The 22,737-nt window shown below is 39.5% G+C and overlaps 1 protein-coding gene across 4 annotated transcripts in view; it reads left to right on the top strand.

The window, feature by feature from the left end:
• nfx1 (nuclear transcription factor, X-box binding 1) overlaps positions 1–22,737 on the top strand; it is a 140,948-nt gene that overhangs the window by 94,280 nt on the left and 23,931 nt on the right. For all 4 annotated transcript variants that reach the window (XM_031903503.1, XM_031903506.1, XM_031903504.1 and 1 more), the window contains 5 exons: positions 7,231–7,339; positions 7,782–7,901; positions 8,884–8,963; positions 16,313–16,543; positions 22,115–22,188. In XM_031903503.1, the coding sequence (XP_031759363.1) occupies positions 7,231–7,339; positions 7,782–7,901; positions 8,884–8,963; positions 16,313–16,543; positions 22,115–22,188 (614 nt within the window). The remainder of the gene's footprint in view (positions 1–7,230; positions 7,340–7,781; positions 7,902–8,883; positions 8,964–16,312; positions 16,544–22,114; positions 22,189–22,737) is intronic.

Raw genomic sequence — 22,737 nt, 5'->3', positions numbered from 1 at the left:
CCACATGCCGAACCCTGGCACCAGGAAGACAGCAAACTGTCCGGTTGAAGCGATCCGCTCGACAGATTACCCTGTCCACTTTCCTAATGATTGAATCCCCTATAACCACCATCTGTTTAGGCCTAGCTCTGCTCTCCTCCCCACCACTACTAGAGAAACTGGTCTCCCGGCTGTTAGAGAGATCAGCCTCATCTAGAACCGCCAGTCCAGAGTTCACACTCCCATCTTCTTCACACAATCTGGCAAATCTGTTGGGATGCGCAAACCCTGGAGCAGCCTCCCTTTTTCTTTTCCCCACACTCGATTTTCTAACTGTCACCCAGCTTACTGCCCTATCATCCTTTCCTTGCTCCCCTCCCCCCCATACTATCTGATATTATTACAGAGAGTTACCGTATATACTCGAGTATAAGCCGATCCGAATATAAGCCGAGGTACCTAATTTTACCTAAGAAAACTGGAAAAACGTATTGACTCGAGTATAAGCCGACCCCAGTTACATGGGAGTAGGAGAAACAATAGGTTAGCTCAAAGCAGTTCAAATGTGTAGCACTTGCTCCTTCTGAAAGCTCAGACTCAGGCACAATGCACTGAGAAAGAAGTGAGAATTGACCGGTGTAGGAGAGCACAGTAGCTGGTGGATCCAGGCGAGGTGTGCCTAATATCACTGCAAGAGGGCTAAGCAAAATAACATCTCCTGAATATGAGTTCTGTATAGTAATAAATAAAATATGAGTTCTGTATAGTAACAACAACTTATACAGCTGTACAAACTAAATTCCAAATTGGGAAATATATCCTCCTTCTACATTATATATAATTGGACATTCACTAGAAGTCAGTGTACTGTTTTCATAATTCCTCAAGGGGGCCCTCTTGTGCTGTTAGCCAAGAAAAATGCCCTCTCTGCTGTACTATAGAACCAGCCCTTTATTTTCCACTAAAATAAAATATAGTTTCATTATGCTCCACTTTTGCCCTTTAACCTGCCATTTTTAATGCTCAGTATTGTTACTATGAAGTATCATTTCATAGTTAGATTCACTGAAATCATTGTAATTGCAGTTTACTATAGGGATTTATGATGCTGCAAAACGTTGGGGCCCAGAGCTGCCCATGAGGGCTAAGGCTGGTGCCACACGGGGCAGATTCACAGCCTGCAGATAAACGCAGGCCCAGAATCTGCCCCTACACTTGAAGAATCTGGCCAGGGGCAGGCACAGGCAGTGTATAGCTTCTGTGCATCCCTTAATGGCGCAGCGATGTGTCTCACTTTCAAAGTAGATTCTGAAAGTGCAGCTGTGTGAGAGCGGCTGTCTTTGCCCCAGGATCCTGTCCACCAAGTTCGGCACTTACCCCTAGCTTCCGTGCATCCCTTAACTTAATGGCAGCGTCGCTTACGACCCGGCAGCACGCACGTTCGGTCATCCAATCGCGCGCAACGATTTACTGTATATATCCTAGTATATGCGCGAGTATAAGCCGAGGCTTACTTTTTGAGCACATTTTTAGTGCTGAAAAACCCTGCTTATACTCGAGTATATACGGTAGGTTTCTTTCTCTGAGAGACAGTTCAAGCAGTTGCTGAATGGGAGTGGCTACATCCTTGCTGTGATGTCACTTAGCAACTAGCAAAGTCCTACCCTCCCTCCTCCATACTGAATAGGATCCTCACATCAACTGTTATTTTGAAAGCGCCTTCTGAGAAATGCAAGGCGGTTCTCTTCATATACATGAACCTTCTGATTTTATTGGCAGAGTTATGTCTGCACACTCAGTCAAATACAGAAAGTTGAGAGTTTGCTAAATAGTGTACTGATGTTTATGTAATGTTTAAAATTTTTCTTGTTGCATCACTGGTTCTGTATATGTATGTATGTTTATATTTTATTTATATGGTGCTACTTATGTATGCAGCACTGTACAGTAGAATACATTAATACAAGAGGGGGTCATTTTTATAATAAATTAAAAAAAATACAAATTACAATTACAAAAGTATCAAAGAGACAAAAGTAAAGAGGTCCCTGTCCTATAGAGCGTATATTCTAAGTGTATATCTACTGTCTGTAAGTAGAATCCTGTTATTTACTAATTTCATTTTCCACAACTTATGAGTTACTTAGGCAGCAATTTATGGATATTTTTTATGGATTATTTTTATATTGTTTGGCTACTGAAAATATCATTTAGTAATCCTGCCTCCATAGAGTGTGTGGAGCATAAAAGTAGTCTATATCTCTATTAACTTGCTGATCTTTGCTGCTGCTGACAGGAATGGCTTGCTATAGCTTTTACTGCCAAATGCCTCCTCTACCATCAAGGGGGACATCCTACATTTCTGCAGCTTTTACCCCAGAAAAAACTGCCATGTGTTTGTGTTTATGAATTAGGTAAAGGTTAGCAATGAAATTAGTGAGCACAAGGTATATTTTGGGGTCTCTAAGTGACATGTGCATCAAACTGTTCAGTTATAACAGTAGCCCTCTGGGGTTCATATTTAGGGTGTTTTATCTTGGTATCTAATGCTGTGTGGGAGATAAGATTCTGCAAAGTGGAAGCTTTGAGGGGATTTTTGGAAATGTCATCCAAATTGCTAAATTTAGAAATGCTTTGTGGCTAGGTAGTTTGAGAAAAGTGTACTTTCCAAAAATATATGGCTTTCTGGGGTGAGCTTACATTTTTGTAGCGTTATCCCACACAAAATGATGTGCAATTATTTCACACTGTATTTCTCCTCAGTATCTCCTCAGCCAGGGCAGTATGCAGGTTTAACCCCCATTGTTACGTGGTAAGGATAACTGAGGAGTTTCGCCAGAAAGAATTAGTAGCAGAAACTTTGCTGGGCGCTGCTGGCGGTAGGACAGTTTGGCAGGAGCAGGGAGGCTGCGGAGCTGGCAATCGGCAGCGGTCGGGCCAGTGTATATCCAGGTGGGACGGGCAGGAGGAGGTGTGCGGCGGAGGTGGTGCTGCTGTACAGCCTGGATGCTTGTGTGGCTGGGTGGAGAATTCCCCTTATCACGACACGTTAGCAAAGTCAGACTGGAAAGGATTTCTTGGTGCCAGGGAGGCATCCTGGTGCCAGAGGCGGGGGTACATAGCCACATCTGACTAATGACAGCCACAAATAGGAACGCATCTTGTGTCCCGAAGGGCTCAGAGCCAGAGAGTTGCCACTGACAGGCACTTATATTTCTATCAATATAATCAGAGCATGGAGGCGGTGCACTAAGCAGGAAGCCCCATGAACCTGAGCTAGTACATGAACCCATACATGAACGTTACCGATGTGCCGACGATTCATCTTAGACACAAGCAAGTCATAGAGGTGGGGGGTGCTACCGATCGGTGCTGCGGGTGCCGACCATTGATCTCAGTATCAGCGCCGTTAAAGGTAAAGGAAACAATTCATAACTTTTAATCAATCTTATTTACAAAGTTGACTGTTGTAATGAGATCTACCTTATATCAAAAAAAAAAAAAAAATTCATGATAGTTCCCCTTTAAAGGGGATCTATCATGAAAATCAAATTGTCCAAATGGATAGTGCTGATGAAAATATTTTAATCTTCAAATATATTTCTTTATAAGAAATGCTTACTTTTTAAAAAAAATTAGATATTATTACTGAGAGTTAGGTTGCTTTCTCTGAGACAGTTCAAGCAATTGCTGAATGGGAGTGGCAACACCCTTGCTGTGATGTCACTTAGCAACTAGCAAAGTCCCACCCTCCCTCCTCCATACTGAATAGCATCCTCGCATCAACTGTTATTTTGAAAGTGCCTTCTGAGAAATGTAAGGCGGTTCTCTTCATATACATGAACCTTCTGATTTTATTGGCAGAGTTATGTCTGCACACTCAGTAAAATACAGAAAGTTGAGAGTTTGCTAAATAGTGTACTGATGTTTATGTAATGTTTAAAATTTTGTTTTCTTGTTGCATCACTGGTTCTGTATATGTATGTATGTTTATATTTTATTTATATGGTGCTACTTATGTATGCAGCACTCTACAGTAGAATACATTAATACAACAGGGGTTCATTTTTATAATAAATTAAAAAAATACAAATTACAAAAGTATCAAAGAGATAAAAGTAAAGAGGTCCCTATCCTATAGAGAGTATATTCTAAGTCTGTTAGTAGAATCCTGTTATTTACTAATTTAATTTTCTTAGTTACTTAGGCAGCAATTTATGGATATTTATTTTTATATTGTTTGGCTACTGAAAATATAATTTAGTAATCCTGCCTCTGTTTTCTTTTCTTCATGATGTAAAATATAACTTTTTAGGGTAACTCCATAGAGTGTGTGGAGCATAAAAGTAGTCTATATCTCTATTATCTTGCTGATCTTTGCTGCTGCTGACAAGAATGGCTTGCTATAGCTTTTACTACCAAATGCCTCCTCTACCATCAAGGGGGACATCCTACATTTCTGCAGCTTTTACCCCAGAAAAAACTGCTATGTGTTTATGAATTAGGTGAAGGTTAGCAATGAAATTAGTGAGCACAAGGTATATTTTGGGGTCTCTAAGTGACATGTGCATCAAACTGTTCAGTTATAACAGTAGCCCTCTGGGGTTCATATTTAGGGTGTTTTATCTTGGTACCTAATGCTATGTGGGAAATAAGATTCTGCAATTGGAAGCTTTGAGGGGATTTTTGGAAATGTCATTCAAATTGCTAAATTTAGAAATGCTTTGTGGCTTGGTACTTTGGAGTATAAAGACACAGATACCCATATTAGATTCGGGGGAATGTGTACTTTCCAAAAATATATGGCTTTCTGGGGTGAGCGTACTTTTTTGTAGCGTTATCCCACACAAAATTATGTGAAAATATTTCACACTTTATTTCTCCTCAGTATCTCCTCAGCCAGGGCAGTATGCAGGTTTGACAACTTCAAAAAGGCTCTTATTATACTTAAAGAAACCAACCAGGCAGGTTTTTGTAAGAGCCTGTATATAACAGATATAAAACTGTCCTGAGAAGTAACATAAAGCTTTGCAGACATAAGCTGAATTCTACTGTGAATTAGTAGACTGACGGGCCAAGTTATTTTTATATATAATTTCTTATGCCTAAGTGCATATATAGATATATATATATATATATATAGATATATGTATGTATATAGATATATGTATGTATATATCATGTATATTTTTTAAGGTATTGTTAATAAAAGTAAACATTTTATAATTATTCTGGCAAGCCTGGCAAGCAAATGTTTTTTTTTAGTAATTCTACCTTTTTATTGGATATGGGTTACTGGGGTGCGCCGGCTAATCTTCACTGTGCTGCACTATGGGTACTGAGTTCTCATCATTGTTATACAAAGAGCAAGGTTCTGACCTAGGGCCAGAGAGGGAGATATTATATTCGTGTATCGGCTGTACATGAATAAACAGCCGCTGATGGAATGGTGAAAAGATTCAGTAGCAGCGCCGGCACAACGCTAGCACCCACATCCCCCCCCCCCCCCCGAAACGCCGGCGAATCTTCGCTCCTAGTAGTAGCGCCGTCGCTTTCCGGGCGGGGGGGGGGGTGCTAGCGATGTGCCGGTCATTCTTCTCTCTTAGTCTTAGTAGCAGCGCTGGCTGTTTGGGGGGGGGGAGCTGCCGATGTGCCGCCGCTTCTGCTCTTTCAGTAGCAGCGCCGGCGCTTTACGGGGGGGTTGCTACCGAAGTGCCGCTGATGCTTCCCTCTCAATAGCAGCGCTTTGGGGGGGGGGGGGGTTGGCAAGTCATAAGTCATAGTCATAGAGGTGTGGTGGGTTCTGCGGATGCCATTGATCTCGGTAGCAGTGCCGTTAAAGGTAAAGATGCTAGCAACCAATCAGAATTGAAGCTTCACCTGTCAATCAAAACCCGACCCCGACTTTAAGCTCAGTGAGATACAGAGTCAAAGAATGTGTGCAGCCAGTCAGATACAGAAAAGTATATATAGCAATGAAACGATTCATAACTTTTAATCAATTATATTTACAAAGTTGACTGTTGTAGTGAGATCTACCTTATATCAAAAAAAAAAATTTCATGATAGTTCCCCTTTAAGGATGGCTTCTTTCACCTGCATGGAGAGCTCCTTTGACCGCATGTTTTCTGTTTAGAGCAAAATCTTCCACATGCAAGCACCACACCTCAATCATCTCTAGGCCTTCTGTCTGCTTAATTGATAATGACATAGCGGACTTGCCAACACCTGCCCATGAAATAGCCTTTGAGTCAATTGTCCAATTACTTTTGAGCCTTTGAAATGAAGGGATTGTGTTAAAAAAAAAATGCATTTTTATGCAATTGTTTTGTTCACCCCACTGAATTAAAGCTGAAAGTCTGCACTTCAACAGCAAATGAGTTGTTTCATTTAAAATTCATTGTGGTATAGTACAAAACCACGTGCAGCATTATCTCAAAGGAGACCATGTTGTGATCACTGCTCCCTAAATGCTCACCCACACAAATGTTAGACATGAGTTCAGCATTATTAGATATTACCAGATCCAAAATAGAATCATTCCTAGTAGGTTCTTGAACCGCCTGAAATTAAAAGTTAGCATATTTACAAACCTACTTTTGTAAGCCTTTTCTGACTTAGCCACCCCATTACTCCAGTCAATGTCTGGATAGTTAAAGTCCCCCATAATAACAACTTGACCTTGTTGTGAAACCTCCTCCATTTGCAATAGTAGCTGGGCCTCATCCCCCTCACTCAGCATGTAGCTGAGTCATTTCCTGGAGGTTCAAGATTAAAGTTTGAGGGGGGGCGAAATATATCAATATCAATCATCTGTACACGTTTTACGCCTGCATACCATACCTACATGTATGTGTAAGCAGGTATACAGAGAACACACAAAAAATAGAGTTTCCAAGAACTTGATATTGGCATTGAATAACTGTACTGGGGCATAAAGAATGGACACTTTTTTTCTCAAATGTCACCTAGTATTGTGTTATGTATAAAACAAAATATTTTCATGGTTTATAAGCTCTACTTAAATTGCGGCCCCTATTGACACAAATATGTAAGATGCAACTTTTTGGGCTTTCCTTTAAACCTTGCATAACTTTAGTATCTATATACAGACTGAGTCTAGAAAAATAAAAAAAATTCAAACTAAAATACATTATAATCTGCTTACTTCCTACATGCAAATATGATATATAATTATCTGCATACACAATTTTGCAAGGTAATTTATAATTTATATTGGTTATTTTACAGGACACAGATCACAAGTGCTCCTTAATTTGTGGACATAAATTAAATTGTGGCCTTCACAGATGCGATGAACCTTGTCATCGTGGAAACTGTCCAAATTGTTGGCAAACAAGTGAGAAGCTATCATTTATTTTTTTGGTTTCAGGGTACACTGTCAGTAATTTGATTCTACTTCTGGTACATTTTAAAGTTCTGCAATGCAGACTATAAACTATAAACATGTATCTATATACATATATTTACCAGGGCTCATGAAAAACCTTTTGTGGGTCTGTTTATGGATTAATTTGTATTTATATTTCTTCTGTGTATTACCTTTAATTGGATGGTTGAATTTTCCTTGTTTAAAAATGGCCCCTTTATTGAAGCTCCCTATAGATCAGCGGTTTTCATCCTCTGGGTCAGAACCCCTTTGGTGGTAGAACAACCCTTTCACAGGGGTAACCTAAGACAATCGGAAAACACATATTTCAGATGGTTTTAGGATTAATTTTATGGTTGGGGGTCACCACAACATGAGGAACTGTATTAAATTTCTTATTTCTTAATGGTAGGCTTTGATGAGCTTACGTGTTACTGTGGAGAAGCTGTGATCTTTCCTCCTATCGCTTGTGGAACACGACCTCCGGAGTGTAAGAAACCCTGCACTCGGCAGCATGAGTGTGATCATCCAGGTATTGTTTTCACTAGTATTAACACACACACACACAGACTCAATAGGCTTCTGTATGTTTTAGAATACACTTTTGAAGATATTGTAAAGAATTTTCTTTAACCTTATGAACACCATACAAACACGTCTGCTTTTCATTTATCCGCTCTGATATTCTGATCATCTGTCAGTGTACTATGCATTCACATGGTGCATGAGTAGATCAAATTTTCAAACAGGGCATCTGAATTCCGACAGGGTTACAAGTTGACCTTTTGAAAATGAACCAGCATACATACCCAAACAGATGGGCAGCATGGTTATAATCGAATTTAAAACATGAAGTGTTTTTACAACAACAGTCCTTTCAGTAATGTGTCACTGTTTATTGGCTAACTGATATATGTAAGAATGCAGTATACCATTAAATGGTTTGTTACAACTAAATTGTTTTTCTTTCTCGCAACTATGGCTAACACAGTGTAGTATAACGCCAGTTTATTAATGCTTGAGCCTTCTGGCTTTACCACTCTGTTACTGAAACGACACTTAAATTCCTGAACTCGAGTTGTTTCTGTATTCCGTTAACTCAGCTTGCTGTTGATCATTTTTTTCCCCAAGCAGATTTTTCAAAAATTAAAAATTCTCAGCACCTAAAACCTGCCAAGCTTTTTTATTTTTAGCAATCAGCAGCAAACCGAGGTTAAATTTCATCTGCTTGTGCACCATCTCAGCGAATGAAGAGTGCACCAATAGATGATGGTGAGGTCCTCATTGATTTATGCAGTTCTGATTGTTTGGACTGTTGTCCCAAATACAGATTTGATATAGAAACTATGCGTGAGTTTACTTTGTAACAAAAAAAAAGGGAAAGCTTATATTATTTTCTGAATCTGAAGTGGTCAGTATAATGGTTATTCAAGGGATATTTCTGTATAGAAAACTTATTAAAACTTATTTAAAAATACAGTATGTACTCATTTAATTTTTTGTTTTATATACAGTTTTTCATTCATGTCATAGTGAGGAGAAATGTCCCCCATGCACATATCTTACTCAAAAATGGTGTATGGGAAAACATGAGGTAAGAACTATTGGTTTTACACCCTGTTTTTCTTTGCATTCTATACTATTAATGGATACACCGCTTTACTTTACATTAATTCACCAAACATGCTTGTTTCTACTGAGAATAAGCACACAAATTATTTGCTTTATGCTAAAAATACCTGTTTATACATGGATTGTTTAATTTCCAGGCTTGTCATACATGCACACGAAATGTAAAATTCCTGATAGCTGTGTTGTGACTTAAAATAAAAGGATGATAAAAGGATCACAATTAGACCTGGTGCCTGAATCAAGCCATATTGTTTGCATAAGAATGCATGGAATGTAAATTGGGTTTTCATATTGCAAATGTATGTCTGTTGAATTTACCAAATTCTTTGTTGTATGGAAATATTAAGTTGATAGCATGCTTTTTTGCCATTTGCTTTATTGGCCCAACCTTCCCTGATAGTGTTGCAGTTTTAGCCTTGACTAAGCAGGCCTTGTCTCACTGGTAGACTGGCAACAAGCTCCTTATTACATCCAAGAAGCTAGAAATAGTTGTGGTCTAGCAGTACAGTTGTAGGAACTGGCCATCCAAACAGGGCCATTAGTCTTGCAATACTGTAAATCTAAGATTTATTTATTTATTTATTTTTTTGTAATATTTCCTTATAATAGGTATATGCTTTGAAACCATTCTTAAAGGCATTCTTTAAAAATTCTTGAAGCTCCACAGCAGAAAAAAAGGAGGCTTAATCAAATGTGAAACCGGGAGGGGCGGGGAGAAACCAAAGGTAAAATAAGAGAAGCAGAAGAACATAAGTAAACTTATGTTCTAATAGGGGTCATTTATGACTGTAAGGACTGTTGCATTCATGCAAATATCACAGAAGTCAGCTGCATGTAAAACACCATTCATTCAAGTTACATGTGCTCCTTGCATTGCTGTTTACCATGAAGTTTACTGCCTTAAGGACCGATTCGGCAGCTTATCGGCCCGTGTAGGGGCAGAAACAACAGCCATACCCGACTGATATCTGGCCTGAAATTGGCCAGACATCGATCGGGCAGGAAAAAAGATTTAGTCGGATTGGGGACCACAACGGCTTGTTGTTGAGGTCCCCGAACCGACTGTGCCATTGCCGCCGGTAGAATTCGATCATTTGGCCTGTTTCTATTTTTGCTGATGACACTAAATTGTGCAAAACTATAAGTTCCATGAAGGATGCTGCCACTTTGCAGAGCGATTTTACACAATTGGAAAACTGGGCAGCAAACTGGAAAATAAAGTTCAATGTTGACAAGTGCAAAGTTATGCACTTTGGAAGAAATAATATAAACGCAAACTATCTACTAAATGGTAGTTTGTTGGGGGTATCCTTAATGGAAAAGGATCTAGGGGTTTTTGTAGATAACAAGTTGTCTATTTCCAGGCAGTGTCATTCAATGGCTACTAAAGCAAATAAAGTGCTGTCTTGTATAAAAAAAATGGCATTGACTCAAGGGATGAAAACATAATTTTGACTATTTATAGGTCCCTGGTAAGGCCTCACGTTGAGTATGCAGTGCAGTTTTTGGCTCCTATCCTTAAGAAGGATATTAATGAGCTGGAGAGAGTGCAGAAACGTTCAACTAAACTGCTAAAGGGGATGGAAGATTTAAGCTATGAGATTAGGCTGTCGAGGTTGGGGTTGTTTTCTCTGGAAAAGAGGCGCTTGCGAGGGGACATGATTACTCTGTACAAATACATTAGAGGGGAATATAGACAGATAGGGGGTGCTTTTTTTCCCATAAAATTGATCAACGCACCAGAGGCCACCCCTTTAGTTTAGAGGAACAGAGTTTCCATTTGAAGCAGCATAGGTGGTTTTTCACGGTGAGGGCAGTGAGGCTGTGGAATGCCTTTCCTAGTGATGTGGTAATGGCAGATTCTGTTAATGCTTTTAAGAGGGGCCTGGATGAGTTCTTGAACAAGCATAATATGCAAGGCTATTGTGATACTAATATCTACAGTTAGTATTAATGGTTGGATATATAGTTTATGTATTTTTTCTAACTTTGAACTGCAGTACCCAGTGACTACCTCTGCTAAGTTTAGGGACCCTTGTATCAATATTTAAAGAATGGCAGCAATTTTTTGTTACCTTTTCAGACCTTCAATTATTGTTACCCAGGGGGAACCTGGCATAAATAGTATGAGAGTGGCAGCGTTTTAAATTTAAACCATTAACCTAAAACTACAGTTCCCTAGTGACCAACTATGAAGAGTTTGGGGACCTTGGTACTAATACTGTGAAAATGGCAGCAGGTTGAATTTTCCCGTTGAAAGTCAATAGATTGAATATGATTGGCTCTTGGTGGTTTCAAAATTTTTTTGTAACCTTTAACTGCAGTTTGAGGACCCTGCTATTAATATTTAAAGATTGGCAGCAGTTTAAATTTAAACCAATGAAAGTCTATTGTTCATTGCCTGTTGTTGGCTCCTTCCCCTTTTCTAAACTTAAAACCTAGTCACTCAGTGACAAATTGTGCAAGGTGTGGGGACCTTGGCATTTAACATGTGAATCAGTTAAAATTTCTTCACAGAAATCAATGAAGGAAATGTGGTTGGCTGTTGGTTGGTTGGTTTTTAAACCCTGGCATAAATAGTGTAAGAATGATAGTGTTTAAATGTAAAACAATTAAATTCAATAAATGATATATGATCATTTGTTCTATGATCATGATGTTCTTTTTTCCCATAAAATGATCAGCGCGCCAGAAGCCACCCCTTTAGATTTAGAGGAACAGAATTTTCATTTGAAGCAGCGTAGGTGGTTTTTCACAGTGAGAAAAGTGAGGTTGTGGAATGCCCTTCCTAGTGATGTTGTGATGCCACCCCTTTAGATTAGAGGAATGGAATTTTTATTTGAAGCAGCGTAGGTGGTTTTTCACGGTGAGGGTAGTGAGGTTGTGGAATGACCTTCCGAGTGATGTTGTGATGGTGGAGTCTGTTAATGCCTTTAAAGGACATGGAAAGGCAAAGTCACTTTGGGGTGCCAAAAGGTTAGGCACCCCCAAGTGACTTTAATTGCCTAACTTTTACCCCGGGCTGGTGCCCCTGTTGGGAGAGAACAGCACCAGCCCGGGGTAGCTGTAGCGCTTCCTGCTTCCTGGTACACGAGCGCGCGCATGCGCAGTAGAGTGAAAAGCCGAACTTTAACAGAGAAGTCAGCTTTTCACTCTACTGCACATGCGTCTACCACATAGTCGCAGCTAAACCAAGCATTAAGGAGGAAGCGCATCGACCCAGGTACCCCGGGCTGGTGCTGTTTTCTCCTAACAGGGGCACCAGCCCGGGGTACAAGGTAAGCGATTAAAGACTTTGCCTTTCCTTGTCCTTTAAGAGGGGCCTGGATGAGTTCTTCAACAAGCATAGTATCCAAGGCAATTGTGATACTAAAATCTACAATTAGTACTGATGTTGGTATTTATGGTTTATGTATGTGAGTGTTTGGAAAAGTCAGTATTGGTTTGTGTGTGCTGGGTTTGCTTGAAAGGGTTGAACTTAATGGACTTAATGTAACTATGTAAAAACATTTTTTAGAAAAACATAATTATTTAAGTCTATGAAGATTTTCATTCATCCAGGTCATGGTATATCTAGTATAAATAAATTTAAAGCAACTGGACTTGTTTGGTAATCATTGAATCATTACCAAACAAGTCCAGTTGCTTTAAATTTATTTATATTAGATATAATTATTTACCAAATTGGAAAAGGGTTGATTGAAAACTTGACACCTTAAAATGGGAGAGTTGGTGGATACATAAATTAAAATCCCTTCATCCATAGGGTCTTAATGTGGACTTTAAGCTCAGATCTAAGCTTACTATTAAAGATTTTTAAGATTTTCAGCATATGCCACTTTCTTGTTATCCCTATATAGAAGGAGATTAATTAAGATGAATTGGTGTCCTTGATTAGAGCAAGTTATATATCTCAAACCCATCCTGATTTTGTAAGTATAGCAAGAAGGTTCAAAATGAACCTAGAATCTCACAGATGCTGGCTTTACGTCTTCACCGACATATTTGAATACACTGATTGATGTGTATGTGTGTAGCACTTGAGATTTTAAAGCTGGGCAGCGATTCACACTGATTTGGAACTCATTTTGGGTGATTATTGAAAATCTTTTCTGTCAAATTCAATGGAAAAATTGGGGTGTTCGGAAGTGCCCCCACACCGTGGGGTAGGATCGCTTAGAAAAGCACAAGCAACCTGCTCCAGACGAAGAAGTGTAGAGAGTTTGGGTGTTGTACGCTAAAACTGTAGGGGATGGTTAGAATAAGAAAAAGATTAAGAAGAGGAAGAAGCGGAAGAATAAGCTGAAGTCCAAGAACAGTGTGTTGGTTTTTCATGGACCTTCACTATGTGGAATGATCAAAGGGGAGGTAGTGCAAATGCAGCTCGCTTATGCTGTGTGCCAAAATATAAATAAAGGACGCCAAACTCAAACAGAATTGGTCTGGTTGTCCAAGACAATTGATCCACAGGGATAGGCACAACATACTTGCAATGCAGAGCAAATGGATTAGCAGGTTCAATTCAGAGCAAGCAGAATAAAGATGCACCACTCTGGAGAGTAGCTTGGGTAGCAATAAAGTCCTTAGGGTTTCTACTTCTAGTGGTCAAGATCCCCTACAGCAGACCTGAATAGGGGAGAACAAAGCTAAGCCCGATACCCTTGTCACTACTGCCGTCTCTTCACTATGGCAGCAAAGCCTGTAAAGGAGAATACTACCAGCTATCTTTCCTGGTTGAAGCAAAGAAGCTGCTCTTACTAGCCAATTGTGATCACTTTCCTAGAAAGTTCTATAACAAAAGATATCCTGCACTTACTAAATACTCATTTATGGGGTCCCTGTTCCCTGATTTCTCGAGAGGTAAGTGCCCTTCTTGGGCAGAACAGCCAGTGGACTTTGTGGCTAGTTAATACTGCATACTCTGCTGACCTGTGGAGGCTGCATGTAAGAGACTTACACAGGCTTTCCAATTGCTTATGGAAAGTGAGTTTGTGAGTAAGCACATACATGAGTCTGTGCTGAGTGAGAGTGCTGGAGGTAATGTCTCTGTGCAAAGCCATGCTGAGTGTATCTGTGAGTGCTGAAAGTGCTGCTGTACATGGGGGAAATGCTGTACAAGAGCAGACTGGGGTAGCCATTGCTTCAGGTGTACAAAGTAACGGTGCAGGGAAAGGGGGATAATGAGGAGCAAAGTAAATTGGACAGGAATGTGGAGCAAGTTACAGGCACTGATTCTGCTGCTGCTGCTGCTGTTTTAGGGATAATTGCAGAGGGGAGTGTGTGAGGAAGGCAGGGACTGTATGAGAGCACTCAGGGGGAAGATATAGAGGAAGAATATGGGTAGAGGCGGAATGTGGTTAAGATCAAGTTGGTTAAGAGAGAGCAGATTGTGACTTTGTGACTAGGAGGCTCATAAAGGAGGTTTTGGGCTTTACCCCACATGATATTTTATTAAGCATCACTGATACAGAGTTTGATGTGAGCGTTCAGTTGGCACAGGGTCTGGAGGAATTCTGGAGGAGGTACCATCTAGTAAAGGGGGCACCAGAGTTGAAGGGGTTCTGAGTGATACCAGTCTCTAGGCCTGAAACTATGTCACTATCCTTGAAAAGTGAAATGGTGCACCCAGAGGACATTCGTATTTGGGTCAGGAGGCAGTGTATGGTCTTGTGACTCCATACCAGAATCTTTGATGAAGAAGGTTTCTGGGTGGGGGGCTTAAGGTACAAGAGAGATTTGGAGGGGTATGTTCAGAGACATTTGCCCAACTCCTTTTTCACAGGGAAACACATTGGGGTCTGTTATTATGTTGGCAAGCAAAGGTTGTGCTTTAAATACGGTTCCACCTTGTTGGTTAATGTAATGTACAAAAATGCACCTTTTGTGGGGCAATTGGGTATGTAAGCAAGGAGTATGAGAGGCAGATCCGGTGCAATTTATGTCTGCAGTCAGGGCATGCCTATAGGAACTGCCCCGAGGCATGGAATAACATTAAGAAAACTGGAAGGTGGTGGGTAAGGAGGTAAGGAAAAGGGGCAAGTTAAAGGATCCCAGTGGAAATCTGTCAGTTGAGAGTGAGAACCAGTTATTGGTGCTGGGGAAGGTTCCATGGGGGGAACAAATGGAGGAGGAGGGGCAGAAGAGGAAGAATGGTGATGCAGGGGAGAAAAGTAATGAAGATAAGGAGGAGCAGCATCAGGGGTTATAAAGTCAGTCCTGGATGAAGGGGAAGTAATAAAAATATAGAAAATTATCTGTCTATAAACTTTCTAACAATTTATGTTTGGAGCAAATGTTATCTTGTTATTACAGGATGTTGCAATTTTTTATGATTATCAAAACATGGGAAACTGAAAAAGAGACATGTGAAGAAGGGGAGGTGTTATTGCCATTATTTGATGCTTTGTTAACTGATGTTATAATTTCTAGTTCTATTGTTTTTTCTGTGATGTTAGATTTTGTATATTGTTTTAATTCCAATAAAGTTTCCAGTAGATATCAGAATAGCATTCAATAGTAAGAAATCCAAGTTCAGCTTGTGATTCATCCAGTTAAATGGGAGTAAGAGAAACAATAACTGAAAGCAGTTTTAATGTGTAGCACTGGCTCTTTCTGAAGGCTCAGAATCAGGCACAATGCAAAAAAAATGAATATGGCTAGAAATGCCATATTTTATATTATAAACTGACTGCACATAGCATCTCTATAGTAGTAATGATATAGGTCGTTAGAGTCGTCACAGGAGTGTATTTCTGCGGGTAGGGGAGTGTATATTCCAGTGAGCAATAAACATTCCAAACTTGAGAGCTGCTTAGATATACATAAGGGTCCCTAAGGGTACTAACAAATTGGTAGGGGGACAAAAAGCCCACACAAGAGAAGTGTGTTTCCAGCATTATTGCACATGCCTTGTCTCTTCCTCACTTATTTGTGTGTTATAAATTGGCAGTGAATAGAATTAATAATATCCAAATCAATAAAGGCAGATGGGGCATTCACAGAAGTGCTGGAAGCTAGCTGTTCTCTATGATTCGTTTTACTCACTAGTGATCTTTGCAAATTTGTTGATTGTAAGCACAAACTTTTATTGTCAATATATATTTAAACAAGCAATTGGTAAAGCCTCAATTCTGCAAAAAAAAAAACCAAACATCAGTCTTGTCATCATTCTACTCGTGACCTTAGGATACAGCACTCCATAAGCACTTAATGACTTTCTGCATCTGGCCATATGTTGGTGAATTTGACAAAAATATTGTTCTTTTTCTATAGTTTTTGACGCTAACATAACTGATTTCTTTTTAAACACAGCTTAGGAACAATATTCCATGTCATCTTAGTGACATTTCATGTGGTCTGCGCTGCAATCAACTTTTAAAATGCGACATGCATAAATGTAAACGCATCTGCCACAAGGGGGAGTGCTTGATAAATGAAGACTGTAAACAGCCATGTGATTTGCAGAGACCTGACTGTGGTCATCCATGTATGACCCCTTGCCACCCTGCTGAGCCCTGCCCACCCTCTGTTTGCAATGCAAAGGTATGTAAATAAGACAATACCCAGTTCATAAAATTACACAAACATGTTTTATTACTTTTGTGTTTAAGATTAGAATACATCTATACATACTATATGTATATACTTTACTATTTAGTAAAAGTAAATCTACAGTAGAGCAACTGGACTTGAATAATGATTGAGTAATCATTGAAGACATTTCACTACTCCTCCGAGAAACTTCTTCAGTATGGGAAGTCCTTGGCATATAAACTCCTCAACACAAAGGTGCATTGTACCTCTTCAGAACGCATAGAGGTGTTAATGCTGTGGGGTTACTGTGATAGAATTACCAAGGAGTCCTTTAACTCAAAGGGGCAGGTGTTATTTGTGAGAGTTGCATGAATGGATGTGTAAAGTGCGCTGAAACCGCTGGGGTACAGATGTATTGGATGCAACAGACAGCTGGTATTGAAGGCCTCCGCCTCTGTTTCGGGATAGTTTCTCCTCCTTTACGCCTCGTTAAAACCAGTGGTCTTCCCTGTAACAAATGTGGATATTGCTATCTTCAAAGGATTGTCCCTTGTCTTTTAGGTGTAAAAAGACAGCTGAGTTTTGCCCTGTAGAATTTTTTCTCCTGAGCTTTGTTCTGCTATTGATACAATTGTTTCTTCTGCCTCTAGTTTAATTCCATGAATTTTTGTGACAAACTATTTGGCATTTTAATGTGATGCAATTGTGCCTACTGATGTATCTTAAGTATTGTAATTTTTTTTTTGTAATGGTGTAAGTGACAGAATTGATGCTACTGACAATGACCTTCCTTGTGTATCTTGGGCAGTCCATATAAGCATGGTGTAGTTTCTTTGGGGTTCAGGTGGTGGTTAGTGATGAGTGAATCTGTCCTGCTTCGCTTCCCCATAAAAACCTTTTTTTTTTTTCGCACGACTGTGACTTTTTTTTTGATGCGCAATGAATTTTCCTGCGCCAGATTTTCGCGAAACAATTCGCCAATGGGGAAATGCGGAAATTTGCTGCGAATCCAAGCCTGGTGAAAAAATTCGCTCATCACTAGTGGTGGTATAAAGGTTGATTGATGGCTTCTTCCCTTTCAAGTTCGAGCAATCTATCACCTTTTTCTTATAACTGCTGGTTGGGTCTCTACTTAAAGGAGAAGGAAAGGCTAGTAAAGAGTTAATCTCAAGCTGCAGGCATACCTTCAGTTGTCTCGAAAGTGCCCTTAAGTCTCCCTATATTTCACCTGTTCAGAAGATCTGAAGCCAAACAGGAAGAAAAAACGCTGAGCTGTGTAAAGAAAGTTCCCATAATGCCGCACTCCTGCACAGACACCGAGACCAAACTGAACATGCTCAGTTAGTAAGACTATTAGTCAGCTTCCTGCTGATTGGCTCAGATGCACATTCCTAAGGGGGGGGAGTGAGTTCTTCTTGTCTGTGGCACAGCAATTACAGACACAACTAATCTTTTTTCAGAGAAGTCAGTGCAGCGTTTCTGTGAGTGCTTATAGCTGTATTCACATAGACCTTTCTGATAAAGCTTACTTAGTTTTTACCTTTCTTTCTCCATTCATAGTCTCCGTTCATATGTATTGCCATAACTGAGTAGAGTGGTTATTTTACAGTGATAGTCAGTTGTTTTGAGCACAACCATGCATCGCTCTTTATCTGCTGGTAGGATAGTGATGTTTGGGTCCTTACTAAGAGATGTGAGAGGTCTCTTCTCTTCTGTGTTGAGGTTAGAGGTATGTTTTATAGCAGTCGACAAGGCAGCTTACACTTTTAGATGGAGATGTTCTGCTTCCTCCATTGGTATATGATTATTATTGATGACAGTTTCTTTGGCTGCGAAGAGCTCAACCACTGGGGTGTGTTGTGGTGTCACTGCATAGTTTAAACCTCATCTTTCTGCCTCTAGGTTGGGTCTTCTCTCTTTTTCTGACTGCTGCTTTGTGACAGTAAGGTGCTGAACTTGTTAATTTGCTTACTCTCAATATGTTTGGTCAGCTGTGCATGTTCGGTGAAGTGAGCCACTCTTTCCAGAGTTATATCAGGTAGTTTTTTTGCTAGACTCTGTTTCAGGTGTTCTATTTTCTGTTTGAGGGCCTCAGATTTGTTAATTTAGTAGATGTTTCATTTAGTAGATATTTTTGGGCCTTCTGTAAAATCTTGTTGGCTTTGTGACCTTTTACAGTGGAACCCAGGTATAGGCTACAAGGGGTGAGTCCCTGATGTCTGCATCTGAGATTAAAGCGTTGATGGTTTCGATAGTCCGCCAGTTTTCTTGATGTCCTTTTATATTCCCAAACCAGTTTTAGAGTATTCTCTCCAAAATGAATGGCAGTATATCTATGGAGGTTTTTATTCATCCATGTCATGATATATCCAGTAAAAGTAAACCTAGACCAACTGGACTTGCTGAGTAATTATTGAAGACATTTCACTACTCATCCAAGTAGCTTCTTCTCAATTCAGCGGAATCCTTGGTAATCCTGACATCACGTTAACCCTATCACAGCAACCCAGCAATCACACCTCTGAGTTCCAGTTGGCACTTCTTTGTGCCATTGTGATTGGATTAGTGGAAAAAAGTTTATATGCCAAGAACTTCCCATACCAGTCAGTTAAACTGAAGAAGCTGCTCGGATAAGTAGTGAAATGTCTTAAATGAGAAGTCAACTAGAAGCCATTTTATACTGGATCTAGGTATCTCTAATGATCCAGAATGTATGGCAGATATACAACTGGTTGAGCTGGGTATTAGTAACCATAATATTATTTAATTTGATGTTCAAAAAAACAAATATACGCTGGGACAACAAAGACCCTGAATTTTACACATTTTAACTCCCTAAGGGAAGGGCTTCAGAGCATAGATTGAGGCATTGTGTTTTCTGCTAAAGACACAGAACAGAAATGCTTGTCATTTAAAATGATATTAAATCATTACTGTTCTCAATTTATTCCCTCAAGTAGTAAAATGTAGAAGCGTTAAGAGCCATCCTACGTGTCTTAATTCAGAGGTAAAGAAGTTAATAGGGAAGAAAGTAAAATATTTAAGACATATAAGTCAGAGGGGACAAAAAGATGAACAAGGCACCAGGGCCAGATGGAATACACCCTCGGGTACTGAGAGAGCTAAGTTCAGTTTTAGCATGGCCTCTGTTTCTGATATTCTCAAACTCTCTTTCATCTGGTATTGTACCTATGGATTGGAGGAAAGCTGATGTCATTCCTATATTTAAAAAGGCATCAAGATCTCAGCCTGGCAATTATAGGCCAGTAAGTTTGACATCCGTGGTGGGCAAATTATTTGAAGGTCTGTTAAAGTGGACCTGTCACCCAGACATAAAACGCTGTATAATAAAAATCCTTTTCAAATTAAACATGAAACCCAAATTCATTTTTATATTAACACATCCAAACCCATTATAAAGGCATTTAAAAATCCCAGCTGTCAATCATATATTGCTTTCCAGACTTTGCAGACAATAACTTTAGCTTTCCGTTCAGCACTACCTAGATGTCACTGCACATCTCACTTTCCCCCTCCCTCCTCATCATCTAATTGTGTAGCCAGTGCAAGGGCAAGGGCATCTGGTCCCTCATTCTGGCACATAAACATAAACAAAGATTTTGGCATGATACAAAGTTCCTTCATAACATTGTCCACAAAATTGTGCCTTCTTTTTTCTTGTCCTGTAATACCAGTTGCTCAGGACAAAATATAAATAACAGACTACATAGGGTGTGGGATAAGTATATTGTAAGACACAAAACTTAAAGGGAAACGAAAGGTAAAGTCACTTGGGGGTGCCAAAATGTTAGGCACCCCCAAGTGACTTTAACTGCTTACCTCGTACCCCGGGCTGGTGCCCCTGTTGGGAGAAAACAGCACCGGGGCACCTGGAGCGGATCGTTTCCGTGTTCTGGCTTCCTTTTCCGGAATGCCAGCGGTGGGCGCATGCGCAGTAGAGTGAAAAGCCGACTTTAATGTTTAAGTTCGGCTTTTCACTCTACTGCGCATGCGCGCGCAGCGAAACAGAAGGAAGGAAGCGCCGGCAGCTACCCCGGGCTGGTGCTGTTCCCTCCTCACAGGGGCACCAGCCCGGGGTAAAAGGTAGGTGGTCAAAGTCACTTGGGGGTGCCTAACATTTTGGCACCCCCAAGTGACTTTGGCTTTCTTTTTCCTTTAAATGGCACACCTGCCATAAAACCATTCTTTTATTAAATGATTTAAAATTGTTGCAAAAAATTGGTAAAGAAAAGTAGGAAAAGTTAAAATAAAAAATTTTAGGACCTAATTGAGCTTATCTATTAGTGGACTAGATTTTTTCTTTTAAAAAGGAACAACAATCTGAGTAACTTAGTCACTCCTTCTGTTATTTTGTTGTTCAATTTAAATGGAGCAAGAGTCCACTTCCAATCACTTAAGTCAGTCACTCGACTGATACTTTTGTTACACACATATCCCAAATACCCTTATTTCATAGGTAGGGAAGCTAACCCATTATTTGAGGCAGATTACATTTATTTCCCGAGCTGTTGATCTCGCCATAAATACCTTAATGATTTCTGGGCAGTACAGTTAAAAGGCATAGGCAATCAGCAGTGTAAACATTAACTCTGCTATAGCACCTGCATATTTTAAGAAATACACTTTTCTGCAATACTTTTTGCAGTAGCAGTAGACAAGGAAATAAACAAGGCATGTTTAAACACGTCTTCCAAACATCCCTGTTCCTTCCTGCAGGTGTACTTATAAGAATATTGATTTGTACACATAATACAGCAGCAATGTTGAGCTAATAAAAAGTTTATGAAATTGGTGCAGGTATGGTACTGTTATCTGGAAACCTGTTATCCAGAAAGTCCTGAATTATGGAAATGCCATGTGCTAAAGACTCTATCAAATTATTTATATTTTTAAAAAGGATTTGCTTTTTCTCTGCAATAGTAAACCATTACAGGTATGGGACCTATTATCCAGAATGCTTGGGACCTGGGGTTTTTCAGATAAGGAATCTTTCCGTAATTTGGATCTCCATACCTTAAGTCTGCTAAAAGATCATTTAGATACTGAATATTGGATTGTTTTGCCTCCAGTAAGGACTGATTATATCTTAGTTGTACAAGGTATTGTTTTATTATTACAGTGAAAAAGGAAATCAGTTTTAAAAATTAGAATTATTTGCTTATAATGGAGTCTATGGGAGACGACCATGCCGTAATTTGGAACTTTCTGCATAACGTGTTCCCGGATAACGGATCCCATACCTGTACCTCTAACTTGATCCCAGCTAAGATATAATTAATCCTTATTGGTGCTAAAACAATCCTTTTTGGTTTATTTAGTGTTGATAGTGTTGAAATTATTTTTAAGAAGACTCAAGGTATAGAGTTCCAAATTACGGAAAGATTATATTATATCCCCCAGGTCCAGAACATTCAGGATAATAGGTCCCATATCTGTATAAAATAGGCTGCCTTAATGTGTTAATAGGAACTGTCTGAAACTGTGAACCTTAAATGCAGATTTAGTTGAATAGGTGTTCAGAACATTCTAAGCTTACTGAATCTTTCTGTTGCACCAAAGGTAGATTTACAGTGTGAATGTGGACGAAGAAAAGAGAGTGTAGTGTGCTCTGTGGCGTCCTCTGTTTATCAAAGGTAAGGCAATTGCTTTTCTATTAGTTTCACAAATTTTTGGAATTTTATTAAATATAGAATGAAAAGTGTAAAAACCTACAATATCCACACAAGTTTCTTAAATATATTATGAAAACTGTCTTTGATTTAACATTGTCTGAGAATTTTTGCCTTCCTCTGGATCTACTAGCAATTATGCAGGTTATTTATTAAGGTTGAGCTTGATGTATGCATCCCTGGCAACTGTCCCAATTTTCGCGGGACAGTCCTGATTTTATCAGCTCAGTCCACTGTCCCAGATTCTTACTGAAAAGTCCCTCATTTTGATCTCCTGCACTGAACGCTAAAAAGATACAGTGTTCCTCAAACTTAATTAAATAAGCAAAGAGCCCAGAAAAGTTAACAAGCTACACCTGCACTTAGATAAAATTGTAACTAATAAGCTAAATAGGTCTCTTAGGGGAACGGAGACCTTTTGTATCAAAACTGTAATAACACATAAAACAAGACCCCAAAACCCCCAGACAAGTGTGTTTAAACTTAAAATAACCAGCCAAATTTTGTAAAACG

The sequence above is a fragment of the Xenopus tropicalis genome, chromosome 6 (assembly GCF_000004195.4).
Source record: "Xenopus tropicalis strain Nigerian chromosome 6, UCB_Xtro_10.0, whole genome shotgun sequence".
Lineage (NCBI taxonomy): Eukaryota > Metazoa > Chordata > Amphibia > Anura > Pipidae > Xenopus > Xenopus tropicalis.
This window is presented reverse-complemented; position numbering and strand designations above follow the sequence as displayed.